At 40.5% G+C, this 27,529-nt stretch overlaps 1 protein-coding gene across 1 annotated transcript in view; it reads right to left on the reverse strand.

Annotated features, from left to right (window-relative positions):
* Positions 1-27,529, reverse strand: part of cntnap2a (contactin associated protein 2a) — a 277,910-nt gene that overhangs the window by 112,173 nt on the left and 138,208 nt on the right. Inside the window, exons 5-9 of the mRNA XM_076080696.1 lie at positions 21,511-21,563; positions 21,107-21,257; positions 19,842-20,026; positions 16,543-16,686; positions 15,069-15,330 (exon numbers count right to left, since the gene is read on the reverse strand). Coding sequence (XP_075936811.1) covers positions 15,069-15,330; positions 16,543-16,686; positions 19,842-20,026; positions 21,107-21,257; positions 21,511-21,563 — 795 coding nt within the window. The remainder of the gene's footprint in view (positions 1-15,068; positions 15,331-16,542; positions 16,687-19,841; positions 20,027-21,106; positions 21,258-21,510; positions 21,564-27,529) is intronic.

Here is a 27,529-nt window from a genome sequence, read left to right on the forward strand (position 1 = left end):
ATTGCTCACAGCGCCTGTGGTCACTGGGAGACATTTGTATAGAGTACATGTTGACTAAACAAACCTGATTCCATTTAATTTGCTAGTGGTATTCCTTGAGGTTTACAATGAGGGGTGCTCTGCTGCTGGTTTTCCTGTACTGTCTGTCTGGGAGATCAACTCAACAAGACACTAAAGGCATTAACCAGGACCAAACGAGTGGTTTGGCTACCACGGATATCTGGGATGAGCTGAAAACTCTGAGATTCATGCTGGTGGAGCATAATGCGGACCTGACGTATGCCAAGGCTGAACTGCAAACCCAGAGACTCAGATTGGCTGATCTAGAGGAAGACTACACAGGTATTATATTGACAACATCTGTGATGTTCAGGTTGGGGGTGCAATGATTATTAATCATTTGGTGAGTGAAATGTCAGTAAATGGTTTAAAAAATAAACTCTAGATTGGGCTAAATCCAGGTAATGTTAATTGAATCATTACTTGTGAGAATCAATGCAAATGTAAAGTTAACTCAGAATTTATATATATATATTTAAATTGTTCAGGATCTTATTGGTTTTATAATGTTCAAAATCAACATGGACACTTGTTATCGCCGTAGTCTAGATATTACTTTAGTATAAACAGAAAATCACCGCTTAAAGTAGCATTCATGTATTAATTAATGTCAATTTGAAATTAAATATTTGAGAGATTAAACATAACAGACTCATGCTAATAGTCTACCTAATCTGTAAGGTGAAGCCTGTTGCAATTTACTGCTTACACTCTTCCAAACAAACAAACCCTACAACACCAGACAGACACCAGGGAATCACAAAAGTCAATAAAGGTTTCGTGGACTGGGTGTAATGCTGCGTTCACACCAAACGCAGCGCGAATTATTCGCGCGAGTAGATTACATACAAAGTCTATGCACAGACGCGATGAGACTGGCGCGGCGCGAATTTGCGATGGCGCGGAGCGATGGACGCGAATTTGCGCCGCGATGGACGCAAATTCGCCAAATCGCCCCAACCGCGTGAGTTGAAATGTTTCAACTTCGCCGAAATATTCGCGTTACGCCCCGGCGCGATAGCCTATCATCGTTGAGTTGCTTCCCCTGTCATCACTGACTTCCTGCCGTTGTTGAATCAGGAAATAAATACTGTAGCCGTCTGTGTTCACCCAGAGCTCAGACGTTAGTCTGAGTGTTGGTGGAGCTGCTACAATATTAGCTTAGCCTAGCACCGATCCATCCGCTCCATTGAGAAGACAAGTAGCCTACAAATCGGCATCATTACGTAGTTGTTTCGGGGTCCCTTTTTGTCGGAGAAGACAAGTACAAATTGGCATCATTACGTAGTTATTTCGGAGTCCCTTTTTGTCGGTTTATTGCCGTTAAATCACAGCCAAATCAGTTTATTTTGTGTTCATACAGCTGTAGTAAACAGCGACCTGTGGCTTGCTAGACACAGTGAATACAGCTCGATAAAATCCACGGAGCTCCTCTGAACAATATTATGAACCCAGACATGACGGCGTTTAGTTTCCCGGGATATCGGTGACTTCCACAACACGTACTAAGCAGAAATAGAGGTTATTTTTTTTATGGTTAATGGCGGACAGTTGAACGGCTTTCAGGGCGATAAGCCACGCCCCCTCTCCGGCGTGTCCATTGCGATTCGCGCGAATGTACACAAATGGCCCCCGGCGAGACCGGCGGCGCGATTGATGCGAATATGCGGGGCAACGAATTTGCGTTTGGTGTGAACACGGCATAAGTGTAATATGATGTTATATCAGTGCCAGTAGATGATGACAAACCAGAAATGTATTTTTAAGAAGAAGTCATAAAATGATACTTTAAAACAGCCTTGCTTAAAAGAACTTCATCCTCAGTCTCTATGGTATTTCAGGAATGAACTCCAGACTGTCAGCCACTGAAAACAATGTGACAGCAGTTACAGAGGAGCTGGAAGCGACTAAGACTGAACAGCAGCTCCAGAAGACAAAACTGGAAGAGGCTGAGAGACTGATTTCTGGTAGGTAATTACCAAAATCGCAGACTTGGTGATTCTAGAAAATCTTGAAAGAGCAGTGACAAATGATTGGCTTCCGTGCTTCTAGGTCAATCAGCAGTAATGGGAGCCCTGGCTTCCAGAATGGCAACCCGTGAGGGGGAGGCGGAGAACCAGAAGATGGTGGTGAATGCTCTCAGGGCAGAGCTGGATAATTGTAAGACTGAATTTTTAGGACTTACTGCTTATACTTTTCCTAGAAAAACAAACAAACCCTACAACACCAGACACCACAGACACTAGGGAATCACAAAAGTCAATACAGGTTTCGTGGACTGGGTGTGAGTGGAACATTATGTTATATCAGTGCCAGTAGATGATGACAAACCAGAAATATATTTTTAAGAAGAAGTCATAAAATGCTACTTTAAAACAGCCTTGCTTAATTAAAATAACTTCATCCTCAGTCTCTATGGTATTTCAGCAATGAACAGACTGTCAGCCACTGAAAACAATGTGAAAGCGGTTACAGAGGAGCTGGAAGCGACTAAGACTGAACAGCAGCTCCAGAAGACAAAACTGGAAGAGGCTGAGAGACTGATTTCTGGTAGGTAATTGCCAAAATTGCAGACTTGGTGATTCTAGAAAATCTTGAAAGAGCAGTGACAAATGATTGGCTTCCGTGCTTCTAGGTCAATCAGCAGTAATGGGAGCCCTGGCTTCCAGAATGGCAACCCGTGAGGGGGAGGCGGAGAACCAGAAGATGGTGGTGAATGCTCTCAGGGAAGAGCTGGATAATTGTAAGACTGCATTTTTAGGACTTACTGCTTATACTTTTCCTAGAAAAACAAACAAACCCTACAACACCAGACACCACAGACACTAGGGAATCACAAAAGTCAATAACGGTTTCGTGGACTGGGTATGAGTGGAATATGATGTTATATCAGTGCCAGTAGATGATGACAAACCAGAAATGTATTTTTAAGAAGAAGTCATAAAATGCTACTTTAAAACAGCCTTGCTTAAAATAACTTCATCCTCAGTCTCTATGGTATTTCAGCAATGAACAGACTGTCTGCCACTGAAAACAATGTGACAGCGGTTACAGAGGAGCTGGAAGCGACTAAGACTGAACAGCAGCTCCAGAAGACAAAACTGGAAGAGGCTGAGAGACTGATTTCTGGTAGGTAATTGCCAAAATTGCAGACTTGGTGATTCTAGAAAATCTTGAAAGAGCAGTGACAAATGATTGGCTTCCGTGCTTCTAGGTCAATCAGCAGTAATGGGAGCCCTGGCTTCCAGAATGGCAACCCGTGAGGGGGAGGCGGAGAACCAGAAGATGGTGGTGAATGCTCTCAGGGAAGAGCTGGATAATTGTAAGACTGCATTTTTAGGACTTACTGCTTATACTTTTCCTAGAAAAACAAACAAACCCTACAACACCAGACACCACAGACACTAGGGAATCACAAAAGTCAATAACGGTTTCGTGGACTGGGTATGAGTGGAATATGATGTTATATCAGTGCCAGTAGATGATGACAAACCAGAAATGTATTTTTAAGAAGAAGTCATAAAATGCTACTTTAAAACAGCCTTGCTTAAAATAACTTCATCCTCAGTCTCTATGGTATTTCAGCAATGAACAGACTGTCTGCCACTGAAAGCAATGTGACAGCGGTTACAGAGGAGCTGGAAGCGACTAAGACTGAACAGCAGCTCCAGAAGACAAAACTGGAAGAGGCTGAGAGACTGATTTCTGGTAGGTAATTACCAAAATTGCAGACTTGGTGATTCTAGAAAATCTTGAAAGAGCAGTGACAAATGATTGGCTTCCATGCTTCTAGGTCAATCAGCAGTAATGGGAGCCCTGGCTTCCAGAATGGCAACCCGTGAGGGGGAGGCGCAGAACCAGAATATGGTGGTGAATGCTCTCAGGGCAGAGCTGGATAATTGTAAGACTGAATTTCTAGGACTTACTGCTTACACTTTTCCTAGAAAAACAAACAAACCCTACAACACCAGACACCACAGACACTAGGGAATCACAAAAGTCAATAAAGGTTTCGTGAACTGGGTATGAGTGTTATATGATGTTATATCAGTGCCAGTAGATGATGACAAACCAGAAATGTATTTTTAAGAAGTAGTCATGGAATGGTACTTTAAAACAGCCTTGCTTAAAATAACTTCATCCTCAGTCTCTATGGTATTTCAGCAATGAACAGACTGTCAGCCACTGAAAACAATGTGACAGCGGTTACAGAGGAGCTGGAAGCGACTAAGACTGAACAGCAGCTCCAGAAGACAAAACTGGAAGAGGCTGAGAGACTGATTTCTGGTAGGTAATTACCAAAATTGCAGACTTGGTGATTCTAGAAAATCTTGAAAGAGCAGTGACAAATGATTGGCTTCCGTGCTTCTAGGTCAATCAGCAGTAATGGGAGCCCTGGCTTCCAGAATGGCAACCCGTGAGGGGGAGGCGCAGAACCAGAAGATGGTGGTGAATGCTCTCAGGGCAGAGCTGGGTAATTGTAAGACTGAATTTCTAGGATTTACTGCTTACACTTTTACTAGAAAAACAAACAAATCCTACAACACCAGACACCACAGACAATAGGGAATCAGAAAAGTCAATAAAGGTTTCGTGGACTGGGTATGAGTGTAATATGATGTTATATTGGCTTCCGTGCTTCTAGGTCAATCAGCAGAACTGACAGCCCTGGTTTCCAGAGTGACAACCTGTGAGGGGGAGGCGCAGAACATGAAGAAGAAGGGGAACGCTCTCGAGGAAGAGCTGAATAATTGTAAGACTGAACCACAAGTCATCAGGAAACAATTGGATGAGATGGAAAGGACAATTGCAGATATTTTGATAAGAAACAGACTACTTTTAAACAATAACTTGTATGGCTTTCCCTTGAAACTAACCAATAGTTTATGTTATCGCTATCTAGAAAAATAACCAAACTTGGCATCAAATTACTGTCCCTTAGTAAAATGCTTCCATCCTGTGTTTACAGGCGCTCCGAAACTGGCTTTCTCTGCTGGCTTGACCAGTTCAGGACATATTGGACCATTCACTACTGAAACTCCACTCATCTACGGTCGAGTCTTCACAAATATTGGCGGGGCTTACAACCTCACTACAGGTATGCATTACCGCGAGCTTCTTAATAAAGCCTTTAAGAGAAAGACAGAGCTGACCTCTCTTGATTCTCTACTGTTGCAGGCATCTTCACAGCACCTGTCAAGGGAGTCTACTATTTCAGATGCACTGCCTTCAACAACAAGAAAGGAGAGTGGATGGCAGTGAATTTATACCATAATAGTCAGATCATTTTGCATAATTCAGAGATAGCTAATGGTCATACCACCATTGCAAATGCAATACTTTTACAGCTGGAACAGGGAAGTGTGGTCTATATGTGTCTCCAAAAAAACTGTGGGCTTTATGATGATTCTACGACCTGGAACACCTTCAGTGGTTTTCTGCTGTTCCCTCTGTGACTTTCAGATATAATTTGATCTTCACCAAGGCCTTTAGGATTTGCACTTTCCAGTTGTCTTTACACTGCATTTCCTTCATACTTTGTGAATATTGTCCTTGGTACCTCAATTAGATAAAGTCATTTACAGACAACGGAGACAGAAGTTGACTCTTGTATTCTAAAATCACTTAGCAAAAACTGTCAACTAATGTGCATGATCACATGACGTAAATAATGTACTGTAATTTAAAAGACAAGAGAAAGTTAAAGAACCTCAACGCGGAACTGATTTTCCTTGCAAATTTTGCAGCAGTCAATGCGGCACACTGAACAATGAACTTGAACTACTCACTGGTGTAGTCAAGACAGAATGAAATGAGTATGTTTATTAGATTAAAAATGCAAAAACGCCAAAAAATTCACAATAACATTATCACAACATCCAAGTTCACTTATTGTTTGTCTTGTAAATTAGATTTTGGGACTTCAAAGCCCCAGAGACTCCGTCAGCACGTGAAACTTCACAGTCTCTCAGACTTGGCTCTACTCTCTGTAAAACTGCCATGCATAAGAATGTCACAAATACAGTATTTACAATATTTGCATGCTTTACCTAGTAATGCTGCTGCCTTTGTCAACTCAAGCCATAGGAGGATTTATGGGAATATTTTTTATTGATAGCATGGTTAAAAACAACAACAACACATTTTTATCTCAATGCAATACAAGGAAACGTAAGACTGTTCCTCTCTTAAAAAGCACCTCTTTCTTTCACAGGTAAAATAATTGGGTATAGTCACAGGCCAAGATTAGTGGTATAAATCCAAAGGAAAGAGCCTAGAATTCTTAGTTGGAGATGGTCCTGTGAGCTGCAGGAACAATGGGAAGATGGAACCATGTATTCAAATATTTATAACACAATGGTATGTTGTATTATCTATGCATTACAGATGTTAAATATTTACTACTAAGTAAAGTCAATATTGTCCTCAACCTGTATTAATGAAATTGTTTGTAATGATAAAGGCAACAAATTTAACTGCACCTTATCACGGCCTACGTGTGAGTGAGAGATAATGTCTGTGTACTGCACACATGCAAAAGCACAGTATTGACACACGGTGTACATTGCACCTGCTACCATGGTAACAACAGATATGACTTCAACACTTACATACTTCTTCACACAGTGAAGTCCAAAGTACACCAACAGAGTGAAAATCCAAAACAGTGTTTGACCTTACTGACCAGTTTGACTGATACACCAACAGCATCTGGTGTCCTGTAGACCGTTATCAGAGCAGTCTACAGATTGGGTCTTTTAGAGAATAACTTGAGCATCAGAAGTTTTCCATCACTCACACTATTACATTCACTGCTGTCATTGCGGCAGACTAAGACACATGTCTAGGTAGGAAAGTCTAGTAAAGCATGAAGTGTTTGAGCGAATACACAAACAGACAAGTGGGCAGGCCAGCACCACCATCCCTGACATCTCGGCTGAGCCGAAGGAGTGGAGAAACATGGTAATAGAACAGAGGGTGGAGCTGACTGTCACCAAGCCTCAGCTTCAATGCCAGAGAGACAAAGTGGCTGATGTAAGAACACAGGTTAAAAAAAAAAAGAAGAAGAAGATACATCTAATGATAGAGCTGGCTTTACACAGTCTTTCTGTCACTTTAAAAGACGGCTATGTCATAGTCAGTCATTTTGCTTTTACTTTAACATGTTTTAGACCATGGTCTGGGTGAATCCTCGAATCTGGCTGTAGTGTGTCCATTATTTCCTGATAATAGACACTAAGTAGTTCCAGTTATACAGTCTGTAAGCCATTCTACATGAATGTGCTGGCTACATTAAATGAAAAAAATAAACATACAATAATTGCATATCTTATTTACAACAACGAGTGTAATCCTTAAGTGCCTCATCCTCTGAACACCACAGGGTGGCAACTATAACACCCTCTGAACTTACTGATATATATAAATACTTGTCTCTCACATCCACTTCGGTACCTCAGGCTGCGGCCGAGAGTACACATGACCTCTCATTTGTTCCAGAAAATATTGATATTGAATTGGGGACAATAAAATGGCTTGACAGCTAGATTAAACATACTGTCAAATTATATTTACAGTTTATTAATGTACACGTTATTGATATTGAATCTTGCAGCATAATGTTAGCTTTCTGGCTCATAGCTGAGCCGAAGGGTTCTATGAGCTGAGCGTCGAGCATTAATTCCTGAAAACGGACACCTCCTCTGGCATTATGTCTTACTCATTGAATGACTTAAATTTTAGGTCTTTATCAACTCTAAAATTATGAAAGGGGACACTTAACTAGGGCTTCTTATAGGGCCAAATAACATATTAAAACACAGACACACCTACACACTCTCTCTCTCTCTCACACACACACACACACACACACACACACACACAGGGCGGGTGGACCACCTGCCACATGACGCCCCGGTGAGCTAAATACGAAAAACAATTACAAAAGAATGGGAAAGTAAAAACAGAATTAAAGACTACAGTAAATGCATAAGAATCAAAGACACTATATTCATGTTGTCCTGGCAGGAAGGAAGAGGGAAGAAGGAAGAGAAAGTGAAAGAAAAAGCAACAGGTTAGTTTGTGTGTCGTCCACAGAGCTATATTTTATTTACGTTAATATACTGTAGCTTATTACATTTTAATAACTAGGTCAAAGAACTGTTTCGGGGAACCTGTTAGTGTTTTATGGTGTTACTTTGTTGCTAATACAATACAACAATGCCGATGGACTTTAAAAGCAGTAAATGGCTTGGCATTGGTGTATTTTGAGTTCTGGGACTGGGCTGTTTTTTTTTGGCCGTTGGGCTGGTTTTGGGCTGGTTTCGATTGGCCGTTGGGCTGTTTTCTCCCACACAGACCTGGCAACCATGACTACAGTTGTTAAACAAAGTAATTGAAACCAAGCCATTTCCTGGGTCTAGATTATTTTTCCCATTTACAGCTATATGTCAGTCATAGTTTCTAATAGTCCTAAAGTCATGGACATTAAGCTCATTGCTTAATATTTACCTATAATACAGGGTGTGAGGGCCAAGCGAGGATCAGTGGTATTACGAAGTTAGAAAGCCTAGAACATGAAAGAACAACCCCCTTCCTGCTTACTCTTCCTTCCTGCAGTATTAGTACACATATTTTATTGACAAAAAGTCACTGACAAAGCTCTGCTAATTTGGTGATATAAATATTTAATTTCCTATAAATTCTTCGCAATACAAGTTCCCCATTCTTTCTGCTGCTTACTCTTCCTTCCTGCAGAATTAGTAGAACCGTTTTATTAAGTACTAGCTGCTAACAACGCTCTGCTAATTCTTTCATAAACACATTTGATTTCCTCTAAATGATTCACAGTAAAAGTCCTCCCTTATTTTGTCTTTTAAAAGCTTTCATTTTGAAGCAGCAAAAGGAAATGTGGTTTTATCAGCAGTAACTTAAGAGTCAGTTAGACGCTCAGACAGCGTCTCAGCTGTGCTCGGGCCCCGATTTTCCTTCTTTCTTCCCGCATGCTGTCAAATCTGTAGGACTGTGCTCACATGCTGTCCACACCTCATTTAAATCTCAACTCAAGGCGAGCCAGGCCACTTCGGCATGTGTTCTGGCTGATGGGATCACAATGCCAGCAAGAACTGATCTCTGAGCACACAGACTTGACAGTCAAAGCGTCGGATGGCAAAAGTCACATTGAAAAGACAAGTGTAACCAAGACCTATGTCACTGCAGGTGTTTTGCTCAGGACCCAAGGAAGCACCGTTTTGAGTGTTAAGTTATTTGGATGAGCGGTTCTCGAGAAAAGTGCGAGCAGTAACACCAGAGGCCAAGAAACCGGCCCGTTCCGAACAGCCCTGTTTGGAATGGGCAATGCACTAGTTTCTATTGATTTTAGCTCATATTTTCCACAAGGGATCAATGCTCAGGCAGTAGCATCAGACTGATCCAACGTTGAGAGAGAGGGCGAGGGAGAGCTGGAGACAGCTAGATATTTACAATTTATTTTACTGTATGAAGCAAGACAATTGTTTCATCTCCCTGCCAACATGTGGCATGTTGAACACCACATAGTGCAAGAAATCCTTGTTAGACTGTCCAGCGTGGATATCAATTCTGAAACATTACCGCCCAACTTTGTGCTTACTTTCCTATCTCTTCCCACCTTCATTCATCCTTACTGCTCCTCTTTTCTACTCGTCTTTTCCCATAATTTTCCTCTCCTCTCCCTTCCAACTGTTTCTATTACAAATTGATCTTGTATGTATGGTATAAATTAATCCATTCATTTGTCTGCTTTTAAAAAAATTAAATTCATAGTGTCTTCTGTCATTCATGAATTTATCATCGCTCCCATCTCCTCCACTCCTAAATATTCAGTCCTTCAAGGTAATTTGAAGAGCTTTGCACATCTTAACGGATGGTAATAAGCCAACCACACAAAGCCTGAGAATACAACATACTAAGCTGTGCCTACACACAGAAACACAAACGCACACAGGCACGGGAACACACACTCGGGGGGTGAATGAAACGATATAACATTATAATTGGGGGTGGATGTCGTATGTTTTCCCCACAAATCTGTGCCTCTGGCCTTTCTATTATTGTAATGCCATGAGGCCTCCTATCCAGGCTGTGCAAGCAACTTTGTGTGTGTGTGACTGATCATTTTGCATTTTAAAGGAAACTGATGTTATTATTTCTAGCTAGACTTGATGCGTGTGAATGCATCCATGAAAGAACACACAAACATATTTCTGCTTTAGAGGTGGCTGAATCAAACCGTTTGTGCTGCCTGTTCCTTTGTCTTATTTTACAATGAGCCTTTGCCTCTCACTGAGTATTACTCTGTGGAATGACACATTTCCCTGGTGGTATCAAATAGGCCGATTAACACGAATAATGAAGAAAATAATTTATGGAAAACACGCAAAACAGATCGAGAGCAAGAGAGCACAGCAGATGAACGTTTTTCCTCCGGAGCATATACCTCTTTTTTAATACTTTTAGAGAAGGGACAGACATAATAGAGAGGGGGAAATTAATTTAAAAAACAGTGTGACACCTCTTATAGCCGAAATACTACACACAGTCGAGGCCGGAATTTACCCAGGCTCCTCTTGCTGTGAGGCGACAGTGCTAGCCACTAAACCGCTGTGCAGCCCTTACCTAATTCAGATATGTGCAAATAGGACAGGAGCGCCATTTGCTCGGCAGCCCAGTTCGGCGTTGTTTTCACCCTTTGTGGGTGCTTTGAGAGCTACACTGCTTATTTTTGTCGTATTTGTGCAAGTTTAGCAGCCGCAAAAGCCTCCAGCAATCTTTTTGTGAATTTCCCCATCAGTTACTTTTCACTGTCTAAAAGCAAACAGGGAAGTGCCAAGAGCTAAATCCTTTTTTCATGTTTTCTTGAAGCTATACTAACATATTTAATTAATCAAGATTAATTATCACTACTTAAAGCGTTTGTCTCCTTTGACAACCAAACCAGCGTTTGAAAACATATTCCTTCACTTTGTTGCACGAGAACCTCCTAAATGAGAGTTCTCTGTTTCTGCAAAAACACTGGAGACAGTGGAGTGTTGTTTCCATGGATACAATGCTTGTGCCCAATTATTTGATAATCAATCAAGAGAGCGATCAGAGGATAGCATCTTCTGAACACAAAGTAAAATACCAGCACTCACCAGATATCTGTATCAGGTACAGAAGCAGCATTTTTCATTGGCTTTGGTTTAATTGGTCATTTCATGGGAGGAAATGTGGAAAACATGTTTTTGCACATGAAAACAGGCTTAAGTCCCGTTGAATGGCCATCAAGGCAACGTTTTCCAGCCCCACTCTAACGAAGCTGTATTCTAACACATCAGTGATGCGAAGATAAGTGTAGAGAAGAGAGTTAATGGCTAAGTAAAAGCAAAGTGATGGGAAAATTTGATCACAGCCCCAGCAGGAATTTCAACTAAGTACTCTCTATTAAAGCACATGCAGCACACACACACACACCGTTAAGGAGACACCCACAGTCTAATCTAGAATGTTCTCTCAAAGGCCCAATTCTCCCTTTAGTTTCATCTTCTGTCTCTCTGCTTCAGAGTAGGAAGGGGATGAAATGATAGAGGTTTTCTCACAGTAGAGAGGAGCGTGTTTCCGCAGGTCACAAACAGCCTCGGGGCGCTCTCTCTCTCTCTCTCTCTCTCTCTCTCTCTCTCTCTCTCTCTCTCTCACACACACACACACACAAAACCACACATCCATGGACTCACGCACACATTATGCATGTGTGTGTATGCATACGTAATAGCTCTGAGATCTACTGTACCGGCCGCTCCATCTCCATTCAGGGTAAAAAATTAACTTTAATGACCTGGAACCCACCGTGGACAGAATGAGGTTATGAAGAGATATTCAGGTGATTTTTAAAACATCAGAGACATTAAGCTTTTATTCACCACCTCCCATCCTTCATGCACCCTCCCTTTTTATTCTGCACCTGCAGATTCCCTTGGGTTTTGCAGAAAACTAAGGCTAATGCTCATAATACACTCAAGTATTATGAGGTTGATGAATTATCGCTTTGGTCCAGACCTAAATATCAGTCTCTTACAATAGACACCCATGAAATGCCACCACAAACAAAAGTAGATTCCAGAGCAAACACATCTATAAGCCAGGATATATTCTACTGGATAATGTGTTCACACACAGTTGTCTAGCATTGCTGACACACCAAGAGCAAAAACAGAGCGGCATGAGCATCCTAATAGAGTCTTAGTTTGCCTTAGTTTGATCCACCAACTTCTGAGAAAAACAAATATATTGGTTTGTTAAATGTTTGTCTCTTAATTAGGCTCTCAGTGATTCCAGCTCTCTGCTATTTTGTATGAAGCAGAGAATCAAAAATGCAATGAAAGCTGCAAACTAGAAGCTCATTCTTGGTAGAAATTGCTTGATTTGACTGCAACTCCTTCACTTTAAAAGCAAGTCATTTGATTCTACACATGAGAAAAACAAATTATTGTTAATCAAGCTTATAATACTACAAAGGTCATTAAGGGTCAAAACAAAAAAAGCTATACATGGCTCTGTCATTAATGTATCCATCTTAAGCTAATATGGTTTATTTTAAGCCAAGGTGGCATAGCTTTATTTGAAAGTAGGTTAGAAAATGTATACTTGACTCACCTGTATTCACATCACATTCACACTGTGGTCAATGTCAGGTGCATGTGATGTGAGAGTTAGGTTCACCTAATCACGTGGCTTCTTAAAGGCAGGTAGGAGTTTCTTAAAAAACAGTGTATAGACCCAGACAAAAACAATCCCTTTTAATCGTCCCTTATTGTCCTAGTCGCCAGGAAAACATGTTGGCAATATACATTTCTGCAAACCACGAATACGTTAAATATGTCATAGTATATGGAGCGATTGTTATTGAGAGCTAGGTGGTATTAAAGTTACGTGGTGTAATATTAAGTATAGTAGTACTTACTGCACTACTGTACTACTGTAATAGTAAGTGAGGAAGTCCTCTGAGGACGGGCGGGAGCGTTGGTGGCGGTTGTTATCTATATATGCTACTTGTGGTTGTTATGTTACAGTGTTACGTTATTATTTTAAGACAAACCATGATCTTTTTTTTATAAGAACCAAGAAAAAGCTACAACAAGGGAGGACACAGCGCCCAAAAAAACAAAAATATCGTTCGGCAAAATGCCAAGCGCTCAAAGCTCATTTCAAAACAAGAGTGAATCTAGGGTAAGGGTTGGCTTTCACCTGCAGGCAAGCACCGTAACCTAACCGCCGTCAGAGGGCGTGCGCTTCGAATGTTGTGTTTAGAAACCACAACCAACCAATCCTACTCATTCTTCCTTTAAAAACTTTCTCTGTAGACGGATAACAAATCAGACAAAAATCAAATACTGATCCATTATTGAGACAAAGTGAATAATGCCCCAGCGTGCTCGAAAAACAAAAGTCTTTATGCATTAGCACGAGGACGGGGGTGCTGTGGGCTGCAGATCAGTGGAGTAAGTCTGTGTGGTTTTACCTTCCAGCAGATGCCTGATTATACGTATGAATAAGCTGTCGCTAAATAGCATCATAAGCAATCTATCCCCACTGGGAGAAGAAAACTGGATTGTGTAGTCTCTGTAAGGAGCTCTCGTTTCTCTCTCTCACTCTCCCTCTTAGTGTGTGCACATCTGCACGTCTCTCCCCAGTATATTTGCCATTAAGAGGGACTAAGCATTTCATTACTGTCTACTGAGCTCCCACTGTGTAATTGAAGCCAGAAGCCAGTGTGGCTTTCTTTCTGAGAGATACTAATAACAGAATCAAAGGAGGGAGCGTGTGTTTGTGCGTCTGTATATTCTAGTAATGCTGATGTAATTTTAGGCTCAAGCCCAATTAGCCTAGAGGGTAACTCTGTAATAAACCCTTACCCCTGGGCATAATGGCCTATTAAAGCAGCAGTGGACAGAATAAATGAGTGCGTCTAAGGACAGAGAGAGAGGGGGACAGAGAAAGAAGGAGAGGCCGGAGGTATATGAGGAATGGGAGGGTAAGAGAGGTGGTAGACTAAGAGGGACAGAGGAAGCTTTGATGATAGATATGTTCACAAATCTAACTTCATGTACAACAGTTAAAGAGGATCCATCTGCGTACATCATTTGCTCTTCTGCCGGGTCTCCACAACTCAAACTTTCAGACATTCAACGACCTAGGTGAGAGCAACATTGCAGCAGTAAAGGAGGGCTTCGACTGTGTGGCGATACTCTTTGATATCTGATTTTAAAAATGATGAGGAGGTCAAGATGATAAGCAAGTCAGTAGACCCTATACAGTAACCAGGAGGAGGCTGATATAAGATTAGTTCACGCAACACACCTTGAACAGTCCCATTCTTGTGTTATCATCTAATGCAATGCAATAGCGTTACTTGTTTATCTTGTCTACAATGCAAGTAAAGGGATGTTTGAAACATCCCTCTCAATTCTGTGATTGTGTACCTGCATGTGCAGACAATTTCAGAGTGCCCAAACGTGACATATTTTGACACCAAATATAATGTGGATGAGAGACATGCAGCAAACTAAAGATGGAAAAAGCAGGAAAAAGAAATAGACCATGGAACGTTTTGTGTGGGTGTTATATATCCATACTAAAAAGTGTATTTGGCCAGTGCAAATTATTACTTTTGCATCCAGAACATTTATTCACCCCAAAGTGGTTATGTTAAAGTGGAGTTATTGGTCAAAACTTTGTGCATGAAATGTTAAAGAAAAAGCATAAATTCTTCGTATTTCCATAGAAGGTTTGTGGTTATGACATACTTTGACATACTTCAAAGAAAAAATACAACTACAGGCATCATTACATGCTAATAATTCCTGAATAATTTTGTTTCCTTGGCCAAATCTTAAGACTGAAGATAAATGAAGTACTAAACTAAACAGCTTCTAGTTTAAATTGTGTGGTGTGTGTTTATTGCTTATTGTTGCAAACGTTGACAAACTCACCTGATGATAAGTCTACCCGGTTGTTCCTGGTCGCCTTCGTAACATTGATATGAACTGCAACCTTGCTTTCCTCGAGGGAGATCTCCAGCGTGCCATCATCAAGATTACTGAAGAAGAGGAGCCCATCAGGGTTCCACGTACGAAACTGGAAGCTCACAGATATTGTGTTGTGATTGGCTCGACCCGGCAGCTGCAGGAAGCTGGTGGCATTAAAAAACACCGGGAAGGTGTGTGTCTCCACACAGGAGAAGGACAGGTTACGCTGTCAAGACACAGATTTTGAGAGAGAGACACCAACAAAGTGAGATAATAGGACGCTATCAACTGGTCTTCAAAGGGTAAAGTCAAACACAAAGCTAATCTCTTGAGTGTGGACTTGTATGTGAAGTTGTTTGAATGTTTGAAATGCGCCAACACAGGAAATCATCTATTTATTCACCAGGCTTTTGTTGCTTTGAATCTCGCTGCCGCATGTTTACCTTCAGATGTTCTTGACTGAAGCTAGATTCAAAGACTGATGTTGCTTGTACACATTACAAAAAAATGTCTCTTTTTGGCCCATCCTGTCTTTGAACCCAGGGTTGAAAAGTAACCTACGTGATGTTTGTGTGCTGGATGAAAACAAACATTATTGTGGATTTCAGGCACTAATTTCCAGCGAGCTTCTCCAACCTTGTGCTCTTAATCAAATCATTCGCTGATGCACAATATTGAGCTGCCTTAGCAACTATAGACGATTCCTGATTGCCTCTGCCTGTGCGCGTGTGCGTTTTTGATATTTGAGAGCAGATCTGTTTTGATTAGAAATGAACGGCTGTGTGAATCATCAGAGAGCATTAGAGGTGCTGCTTTAACGAACTTGATTAGTGTCTCCATGTGTTCAATCAGAAGATCGAAGAAGATACACTTGGTGTCCACTGTTGAGGAAGAACAGGAAAAGGGGAGAGACGAGAGCTCTGAAACAAGCTCTTGAAACAGTAACTCATTTTAAGGATGGCAATACACACATCGAGACTACGTCTAGTAGTCATCCCGGTTTCTGTGCGTTTGATGGGGAAAAGAGAGGGATTTAATGTGCTCCTCATTCAGTTGAGATTAGTGAAAACAAACTGTTCCAAAGTCATTTCAGCCACGCTATCAAGAGAGAGCACAGAGACAGGAGGCAAACACATGGAGGGGCCACTCATGGGTCAGTTGTGTCTTATTAATTATGAATCTGTTGAACTTTTTTGGTCCGGTGAATAAATTGCCCTCTCACTCAGGTCAAATAAAGAGCTCGTGTGACAATAATGATCATGTTCGGTTTTCAGCTGCCTTTATATGCATGTTACTTCAATCTCTTTAGATTTACATGTTTGCAATTGAGTTGTATTTTGTTTCTATATATATATATATATATATATATATATGTGTGTATATGAGAGTGTCTGTGTGTGTGTGTGTGTGTGTGTGTGTGCATGCACATTTCACTTACAAAGCTAGAGGTGTCTAGCTTCTTTCGACGGGCCAAGTCTGTAATGTTGTCTCCATTGTAGTTGATGCTCTCCATGCAGCCTTTAAAGTTCTTCCTTCCTCCTCCCACTGGCTTCCCACTGTATGGCATCCCCCCAAAACTCAACTAGAGAAGAACAGAGTGCAAAGAGATGGATAGAGAAAAAAACAGGCAATTAACTCATCTATATTGGCTTCATTGCTTAGCTATTCCCCCCGCAAACAGGAATTACAGAAGAAACATACAAATGTCTAATGCAAGAAAAAAAGTATCAAATGGACTGATATGAAAAGTCATAATAGTCAGATGGAGGTTGTTAGAGGTGCAGTTTTGGATATTGTTGGGTGTTTATATGTGGATAAATGACCAAGAAAAACATGAAGCCTTAGCAGGAAGTGTAGCCTTCACTAATCACTTCTGACAACAAAAAAGATAATAAGGTCATTTTGAAAAATTGAAATATGCCTATGACAAATATTGTAGCGCCACCTTTAGGTCTATTGTGTGAACGAATGCAGACATGGATGGATCAGGCCTGAGACACAGTCATTCCTTTGAATTTATATTTCGGAAAAGTAGTGTCAGCTCCAAATAAAATCCCAATATTTGTTCTGCACTACAAGTGCAATACTGACAAATCTAATCAAATCTTAGTATACTCTTGACATACACATTATATAATACATTATATATTTATATAATTTGACTGCTGGAGCAGTGAGAGAAAGCGTTACAGGAAGAAGACAGAAGTTTGTGAGGAACAGATGCAATGAGAGCAGAACCGAGGCGAGGAGATGGAGGCTAATAAACTGGCATCTGGTGGGAAGCGCTGAAGGACACAGAACTGAAGAAAATGTAAACTCTGTTTCATATTTTTCGACAGTAGAACATGTGTTTATTTTTTCTTTCAGACATAGCTCTGAGGGTTATTAAGCTGACGGAGGGGGGAGTGCAATTACCAGTAGATATGTGTCTGTCAAACTGTATGTATGTGTGAGTGTATGTGTGTGTGTGCATGTATGCTTGTCTGTGTCTGTAGTGACGCTCCAGTGGTCTTAGTAATTACTGTCAAGGGTAGACACAAATGCATCCGGATATTTAATCTACAGGCTGAAAGGGGGCAGAAAACGTACAGACGTGCACACACACATACACAAAGGCACATATGCACACATAGAAAATGGAGTGTGTGGGCTATATGGAATACAGAGGTACACTCTGACAAAAAGCTGGTCACAATTGTGCTATAACAGAAGAAAGACTCGGTCAGGCAATAACACTGCAAAGATCCACTCAGGGTTCACCACATACACACACACACACACAGCCTCCTGCTTTATCCTGTTGTATAGATTTCCCTGAAGATCCTTTAATTCAACAGCTTCAGTTTAATTGGACTGTGGTTTGTCTTGCCCCATTTCTCAGTATCCCACTTGACACTGGAACAGATCACCCATATCAGCAACACCTGCTAAAGGTCACACACAACCATACCACTGCAAACACACAAACACATGTGTGTGTGCGGTGATCACACATGCATGTGTGATCACCGCACACACTCACATTACACACAAGTGCATTCCATACCCATTATGCATTCCAAAATCAATTTCCTGTTTTAAGTATTATTAGCTGAACTCTTTGCATTCCATTACTGAATGCCATTAATTATGTGAGTTTTATGGATTAGCATTATAGCACAGTGTAAAACCAATATCTGGTTTCCTGTGTGGTATCAATGCACTGTGCAGGCAGATGAGGCCTAGCTACCGCCAGAGATGAGTAGACGTTTTAAATGCAGTTGCAAATTCAGTGCAGCGCATAAGAAAAGGTAATGTGGCAGAACACTTACAGAACAAGAAGCATCACAAATAACGACTATTAATAAGTAAAGGTAATCTCTCACAGGTTTGAAATGATCAAACAGCTCTGCTGAGACTCCCAGCGCTTTTTGGAGGGGTTCAGATATTATCTGAAAACTGCTCACATATAGGATTCTGTGCACATCAGTACTGCCCAAGGCTCCTAAACAAGAACTCTCGCTCAGTTTTCTGGAGGACTTAAGTTCACCTCCATCATTAAGTACAAAATTACAAATACACACTTCAAATGTTACTGAAGCAAAGCCTGCGAGCTAGTTCAGGCAGCCAACTCAAGTGGATCGCTATACTCAACATGGCATGCTCCTCTCTTTAGCTGCCCTGCTCTTGCTTACTGCTGCTGCTGCTGCTGCAGTTCAAAAGCTCCACTTCCACCTCAGCATCCACCTGTAGGCTCTGAGTATAAATTAAGCTAGAGGGGAAGTTACTATTGTCAAGTTTCCTTGTGGGGAGTGATAAGGTCAGACCCTAGAAGCCAAATATCAGTATGATTGTGTATTATTATGTGTGTGTGTGTGTGTGTGCGTCACATTGTGCATGAAATGTCTGTGGGCATGCACCTTTGTCACTTAATGCCACTATAACTGTCTTGTGTTTGTAATAGGATGTGGTCTGAACAGATGGAAACAAAAATGCAATTTCATGCCAAAATAATACCCCAAAATTGCATGGTGCTACCTCATCAGCCTCAGTTGCGCCACCCCTCCCACCTTGGCAGAGACAGGTTTGTTTAAAGCCAGGGACATACCAAATACACAACCGGAGGATAAATGCAAAATGACTGCGTGTGCGCTGCTGCTGGCTTGTAAAATAGGACCCTGTAAGTGACACATTGTGACTACCTGCTAAGCTAGCATGCTACTTAACAGATGCTGGTACAATTAACAATTATATTGGGTTGAGAAGTTAAACTAAAATAAATACATGTGCTCTCTATGCAGTAGCCGGTCACTTGTACTGGCAGCTGCTCTCGACGGACACACACACACACAAAAAACAACTCAGGCAAAGCTGAGGTAGCTGAATAAATCAGCTGACATTTTAGCTTCTTACTTACATGGTCTGCCAGTTCCTTTTTCATATTTGAACTCACCCATCAACGTACAGCTGTTGAATCATTTGGCACCCAAAGGTTTCATTATTAACATGATGTCAAGCTGATATGTCTTTTAAAGAAATAGATGTAGTGGATCTTTCAGTAGCAAGCATACTTTAAACAGCTGTATACATGGACCGTTTCCCAGTCACCTCCTGTAACTGTGTTTGGACGTATGTCTGTTATTAGGCTTTTGTGTTGGATTCATTTCTTCATCTATTTCAAAGGGGAGACTGCCATTCTACGTCTGCGTTCTTCACATTCCTGTCTCAATGTAATACTCAGTGTACTTTGCTTCTCACCTCATAGTCTAAATCGAGGTGGTCAAACTCTCCATTGGTCCTGAAGTGCTGAGTGTGTCTGTCCAAGGTGAAGTTGATATTACGACGGTAGCGTTCGAGCACCACCGAGTGCCAGTGATTGTCATCCAAGAGGCTGCCGGTGGTCACAGAGGTATGACCCAGGATAGAGCCATACTGATTACTGCCTGTAATTAACATGTCATAATAATACAAGGTATTAAAAACACAGACATTTGACATTGTAGATAAAGCAGCATGTTTTAACACGACGATTTAATATACGTCAGGCGGAATAAGTGCAATCAATAGTTGAATTTGCCTTTATTCCAAAAGCTATTATTAGATCATTTGGGCGGCTTAACAAGGACCAATAGACTCAAAATGTATTTGTGACTTCTCTGGCAGGGATTTTGCAAAATAGACAGAAATAAGCTCAGTGCTTCACATACGGGATATTGACTATGCCTCGTACAATGGTTTCATAAATATCCAAATATCTTCATATAATTATTCAAATTTACAGCACATAGCACAAAAATATTCTAGTCTTTGTTTTCACAAATGTAGTCATCCTCACTCACATTAGAATGTAATTATTTTCTGTGCCGTTTCCTGCCAACAATAACACACCTGACATTTATTTATTAGCTAAAAGCGTCGTTAGTTGTAACACTGGCTACGAGAATGCACCACTGGAGTTGTTGCTTCTGATGCTGCAGTTCTGTCAGCAACACAGCTGGTCGACAGTGAGTGATACTCCACACACTTATGGATTGTTGTGGCTGTTGTTTACAGCGTAAAGGGTAAAAAGCGACGCGTGGATGCTTTGTCATTGCTCCAAGATAATGATACCTTGACAAACAGGGGCATTCATTTAGATTACAAAAGTTTAGCATTATTGTCAAGTCAATAATGATGGTTTCAATTCTTTCAACCTGTCAAATTGCTGCAAACACAACCAGTGTAAAGTTGCTGCATGCATTAGATTGAGTACTTATTCAATTCTAGGATCGGAGTGGGTATAGCTTGGTCTTAGACATATCACTTGGATATTTTGTATTCAATATTTCAAAACATGCTTAAGGTGTACTTTGAGGGTTATGGTTTTTACAAACAAAGCTTCTTCAAAGTTTGAATATCCTCAGAAGGTAAAACATGCCTATAATGGATTGATACCAAGACAGCTACATCATAGACATTGTGGCGGGAGTATACTTTGCTTTGTATTTCTTTGTCAAAGTAAATGACATGCATGTGTTGCCCACCCAGGTTTATCTGCAGCAGCAGCTTGGCCTTGCGAAGCTCCAGGGTGATGTAGTCTCCCTGTTGGCCCTCCCCATGAAGAATCACACCCTCACTCTCTGACGTCTTGAACCTCAGGGCAATCACATCCTTAATGATCTTCATCTTCTTCACCTGAACACATGTGAAAAAAACACAATGCACCTTACGTGGTCTATATTTAGAAACAAAAAAAAGGAAATCTAATAATGAAAAACAACTTTCTTTACTTTACTACAAAACAAGAATGCACTTTCCCAGGTCTCCCAGCCACCTGCTCAGAATCTACATCAAAGTATTTATATCCCGTCATATTATATTATTGCTATTTGTTGATTTTTATGATATTAACTGTCTAGAATGACCTCGACAGTATGACATCCAGTACCTTAAAACGATATGAGATTACACCCTGTCCATCAAAGTTGATCACGCCCGCCCCTAAAAAAGACAGAAAGAAGACAGATAAACACAAGAGAGATAAGAACAAAAATAATGAAGAGGACAACATGAGAGAAAGACAGTGACGGTAAGAGACAAAGTGGAAAGGGAAAGGTCAAGACCCTCATCCCAAATTACTAAAGAGCACACTAAAGCCAATGATCTTTTAGGGCTGGGTCAAGAAATCAGTAATTGAAATTACAAAACAACACAAACAAAACCGTAGGAGGTTTGTGTATCCAAAATGTCTTCTTTACAGGTTACTAGACTTATTTAATGATACTGTACCCAATAGGCCCTTTTCACAGAGAACATCTTGACAAGTCATAGTATGACAAGCGCAGGTGTATATAATACAATAAATGATGACTGAATTCTCTTTTGATGCGGTTTCAGGGTCCTGATGCACTTTGGCTCACTATCACACCGTTCATTTTATTAGTAACACCTGTGCTGTGTAATATTTTCCATAAACAGAAACAGATGTAAATTATTGATGTTGTATAAAAGACTGTTCGTGACATTTCCTATTGTATTGCATTGTCATGTATCTAAAAGTCCTATGGGAAATGAATTAGTAATATTTGTTTCACACATGGCAACTTTCGAATGCGAACGAGAAGATATTTAACGAATACTGACAATGTGTGAAACAATAAAGTCATTACATTAAAACTAAATGCCGACGATACACCCACCAGGTGTTTCCACTGTGGCTGATTGGTTGCTGGGCGGAGCCACAACTCTGCCCAGCTTCAACCTGAGCTGAGGTCTAATGAGCCAAAAATTAAAACACCTGTGTGTGCGTGGGCCAGTTGAACATACTTATCAACAGGTTTGAATGCTGCACATCTCCTGTAAAATGTAAAATATAATTAGCTCCAAAACACATATTTTGTCTTTGTAAAAATAATGTTTAAATCTAGAGAGGGCAGAAAGGAGACAGGCAACATTGTGGAGGAGATTTTGAGAAGAGAAACAAAGTGCAGTGCTTCAATCTAACTATCATCATCCCAACTGTTCAAGTGGTTAATGGTGTGTGTGTGTGTGTGTGTGTGTGTGTGTGTGTGTGTGTGTGTGTGTGTGTGTGTGTGTGTGTGTGTGTGTGTGTGTGTGTTATTGGTTAAGGAAGGTGGACAGGAGTTTAGGTGCGGGCTATGATAGGATAACTGAGTTGGGGAAAGGTCGTATCAAATATATATAGACTCGTATGCAGTCACGCCGTCCCTATACTGTACCTTCCCTCGTGCTTTCTCGCTTATAACCTGCACACAACTATAACTACACTCTGTGGCTCATTGCACAGGGAGGCTCGTCCTTTAGGTTGGCCGTTCGATCCTTGAGCGAGACGCTGAGCCCCAAGTTGCTCCCCTGGTGTTTACAGCTACCCACTGTTCCTAATGCTTAGGATGGGTTAAATGCAGAGGTAGCAGTATGATATGATTGTAATACAGTTTATAAACACCAAGAGAAGAGGGTTAGAGGAAATGACATCTGTTTCCTTTGTTTGTAACTTCAGTGGTCCCCAAATGATCCCATGCTGCCTTTCACTGGGTTTTCAGGTTGTCTTTCACCGTTTTACACCTCACTCTTTTTCTTGCACTAGTTATTGTTCTCCCTTTAGTCTTTTTACATTACTCTCCTCTCCGCTCCACTCTTATTTATTTTACTTCTCTCTTTACTTTCCTTGCATCACTTCATTTTCTTCATCCCTCTCTCTCTCTCTCTCTCTCTCCAACCAATCATCTTCTTCTGTCACATTTGTGGTGCAAACGGTGGTGGTAGTTGACAGTTTTGCGGTTGTTTTATGAGATATTACAGATCTAGGTGTGCTGCTCAGAACAGGGTTGCCAGCTCAGTTGAGTGCTTGGTGTCAGGAGGGAGACTTTATGAGGGATGGAGGGCTTTTCCACCACCTGCAGACGACTGTGAGGTGCAAAGAATGAGAGAGAAAGAGAGCGAAGATCGACCCACTGCGATGGAGAGTAACAAGAAACGACTGCTTGGTTTGCAGCCAGATGATGACGACGTGCACACAAGATGGCAGAGATTTTCAGACCCTGGCCCAGGAGACCACGCCATTTTCAACCCTGACCCAGATGGTGGTTTACCAGAGACAGCTGCATGTGACGGCCAATATAATCCTCAAATTAATTTCATTGGAAGTTATTATTCATCACAATCTGAAAATTTGAAGTTGATGTTGCTGCACAATGGTGGCTGTTTGTGGTGTGTAGAGTTACAAAGAAAAGCTGTTTATTGGCTGTTATGGTATGCCAATGCCAAAAGAAAAGGACACTTAACATTTATTAAGTGAGGTATTGCACTGAAAAATATGGAATCTAATAGAAGGAGCTATTGCAATCTAAAGGATTACACTATAGTGGTCGTTCTCCACTGAATGTCTATTAAATGTGTCACTTTGGATAAATGCTTGATTGTGTTATTCACAACAAAACAAAAAAAAGACTTGAAATCAGCCAATGCAAAGGCAATACCACAGAGATACCACCTGCGTCATGTCAGGGCAAATTGAAGGTGCACTTGGCTGGCATGTTAAATTGTATCCATGGAAAATCATTGGGCAAGCAGCAAATTAGATGGCTGCGAGCACAAAAGCACGTCACTCACAGTAGGACCAGCCTTTACTAAACTAAAGGATTTGGATGCTTTTCATATAGTTGGAAGATGTGTATTTGCATGTGTGACTCTGCTGTAAGACACAATAATCTCAATATTAGATAATAATAATAATATTAGATTCACTTTATGCTCTGGTATAGATTTGGTCAATGCTTTTGATATTCTATAGTTAAACAAATGATGAAAATGATAGTCAATATGTTTATCCATAACTAAACTGTAATGCTGTATGTGTTTTCCATAGACTTATTGCATGTCAGAGCCTGAAGGCTACAATGATGCTTTTTTGTATGTCTGCGCTTGGCCTCAGTCTTGCTCCATAAATAGATGCTAACAATAAACAAATCTACATAAGTACATTTCTTGGACTCGACAGATAATGATGGTGATACATCATCCTGACAGCAGATTTAAAGTATGGTTGGCATAACGGCCACTGGTTGAAGTCAGATATGATATGCTTGCATTTATTTGAAATTCTACTTGCATGAGAGTGATTGGTTTGTGTAGAATATTTAATTTGTACTCTGTTTCCGTCCCACTTCCCTTTCTCTCACATACTGGCGCTACTATTTCCTGACTCGTCTATGGAATAATTGATGTTCTATTGATCCTATGTTAATCAAAATGCAAATGAGCACGTAAATTCCTCAGCATGGTGGCTCACGACTCCTTTATACCCTCTAGCTCTGGCACAGACACATACACACACTGCCTTTCACCGCACAGTCCTAGATGAGTCATAATGTGGTATTGCATTTAATTATCATACATTTTCAAAACCCAGAATTATCATCTACAACCAACATATTTGGTGATTATGCTGGGAACATAACATCTATATTTATCCGCCTCCTTCTCCTCCTACTAATTCTTCTTTGTGCTTTCTTCTTTTATCCTCTTTACTTTGCCGTTTCCGAACAATGTACTTCTCTTTTTCATCTTTGGATTGGGAAGGAGGAAAAGATTTCGGAGAAGTTGATTCTAAGAGAACTGGAGAGTTGGGGAGTGAAGGGTGGGTAGATGAACAGACAAAGGTGCGAGTTCTCATTTTATGACTGAATGCTGAAGAAAGGAACAGTGACAGCATAATCATGATAAAGCACTGTGGGCTTCAAAACACAGCTGACAAACAACTCTGGAAGACACACCTGACCAGGTGGAGTGTGTGTGTACATGCAAGTCTCTCTCTCTCTCTCTCTCTCTCTCTCTCTCTCTCTCTCTCTCTCTCTCTCTCTGTTGTGTCTGTTCTGTGTATGTATTATGTGTTTCTTCTGTCAGCGTCTGAATAACAACATTCATATCTGTTAGAAACACATCTCTCTGTGCTTATTTGACCCTGCAACCGGGATGCTCTTTCAATTGTGTCGTTGTTTACTTCAAAGACTGTCTGTCTGTCTGTTGAATGAAAGGATACCAGGGTCCTTGTTACTTAACCTGAAATCCTATCTTATCTCAGTTGTGGATGACATTTAGGAAAAAAATCCTATTTTGTCTTCGAATAGGAATCTAGTTATTACAGAACAGTCCTAATTTAAAGGATTTCCCAAGTATCCTGAGTTAGGATGTCATAAACCCTGTTCCTAATTCAAAAATAATTGGTAAAAATTGCAGCAGCACGGTTGTTAGGTTTGCATGGCAATGACGATGAAGATGGGGAACAACATGAACATCGAAATATAATGACTGAAAGGCTACTCAGTGATGATGCTTTGAACTTTTCCAGACTGTGTTAATGGTTATTTATATTGACTACCAAGATAAATAATCCATTAAAAAACGACTCCTTGACTCCTTGTAGCTAAAACTGTCTTTTTTTGTGAGTCAGCTAGCCAGTGGTGACACATGAGTGATATGATATTATGGCTTGTCCATCTGGTGTAGCCTGCTGGGCGATTCTAATCAAAGATACAGGCAGGCACAAACATTCGGAACTAGATACAGGCATGACAGGATTGAAAAAAATCTAATTTACAGTCATAGTTAGGATTTCTTAAGTTAAGATAAGAAATCAGGTCTTAGACAGGATAGGACACAGCCCTGACCATGAGCCAATTCTGTAATAGGAAAATAGGATTTTTCCTATCTTTGAAACTTAAGTTAAGATAGGACAAGCAGTAAGGGTATTTCTCTGTAATTAGGTGGCAGGGCTAGATATGTATTCAAATAAAAGTGTCCTTTTTAAATCTAAGAAAGGAAAGCTAGAGGGAGCACACATGATCTATTTCATCATAAGTTATTTCACACAGCAGAAACTCATTTACATCTGGGAGAGTTAAGCATAATCGCAGTGCTCCCCTAATGGCCCATGAGCAGCTCCACTGGAGCAGACGCCGGTCACGTTAACAGTAGTGGTTGTGGAGGTAGGACAAAGTTAAAGCTCATTCTCTATAATGCCCATATTTTGCTATACCACTGTCTCAGTCCAATTCTGCTGTTGTGTATATTGGGGGATTTATTGTGCATAGTTTCTGCTGTATCTCTTATTCTTTGGTATGTGACTGGCTGAAGGAGAAATAACAGCTGTAAATGGGTACATTATGGACAGTAAGAGATGATATTTGGAATACACAAACCCCCTATGTATTCCAATGGCAATTACAGCCAGTTCATATTTAATTTAAACAGATTGTTTGCAGAAACCATATTAATACTGTATATGACACACAGTTTGAAGCTGCAAAACACTTTTGATATCTACATCACGTCTTTATTGAGTCTATACTTACTTTCACATATAGCTAGCTACAGTAGTGACAAACAGATTAATAAGCCAACTTGGCTCAAACTCAATTTACCAACTTTTTCTGTTGTCTAAAGTTAACTTGTATCCATTTCTAAAAAAACTGCTTATATATAAATAGTATAAACTGTATTTCAGGTTTGTTTCTTCGTTGTTTACAACTCACAAACCCGCTGGTGCTTGACACCCAGCTTGACTCTTGTGTAAGCTATTGATTGTTCCGTCATTTCTTTCTCTAAAGTTGAGAAATATATCTGGTTGTGTTGTGTTATACTTCCATACTTCCATGCTATACCGTATTTGGAAAAGTATAAGTAAATAATGCTCATAAATTATGAAAGGATCTGAGCAAAGCATGTAATGGTTGTTACCTGCCTCAATGTGTTACCCTACTTTTGGAAACCTGTAAAAAATATCTTCTCTACCTTCTTAATTGTCACCAAAAAGCAAAACATAACAGCATTATTATGCTGAACCTAAGAGACCCTATTTAAAGTTATAGTCAGTGTATTACCTAAAGTAGATGACGATCGGCACACACCCAGCTTGGAGAAGCAGACTAGAGTAATCGCATAAAAGC

This window comes from Anarhichas minor, unplaced genomic scaffold (genome assembly GCF_050575085.1).
Source record: "Anarhichas minor isolate MPS153535 unplaced genomic scaffold, ASM5057508v1 ptg000074l, whole genome shotgun sequence".
Classification (NCBI taxonomy): domain Eukaryota; kingdom Metazoa; phylum Chordata; class Actinopteri; order Perciformes; family Anarhichadidae; genus Anarhichas; species Anarhichas minor.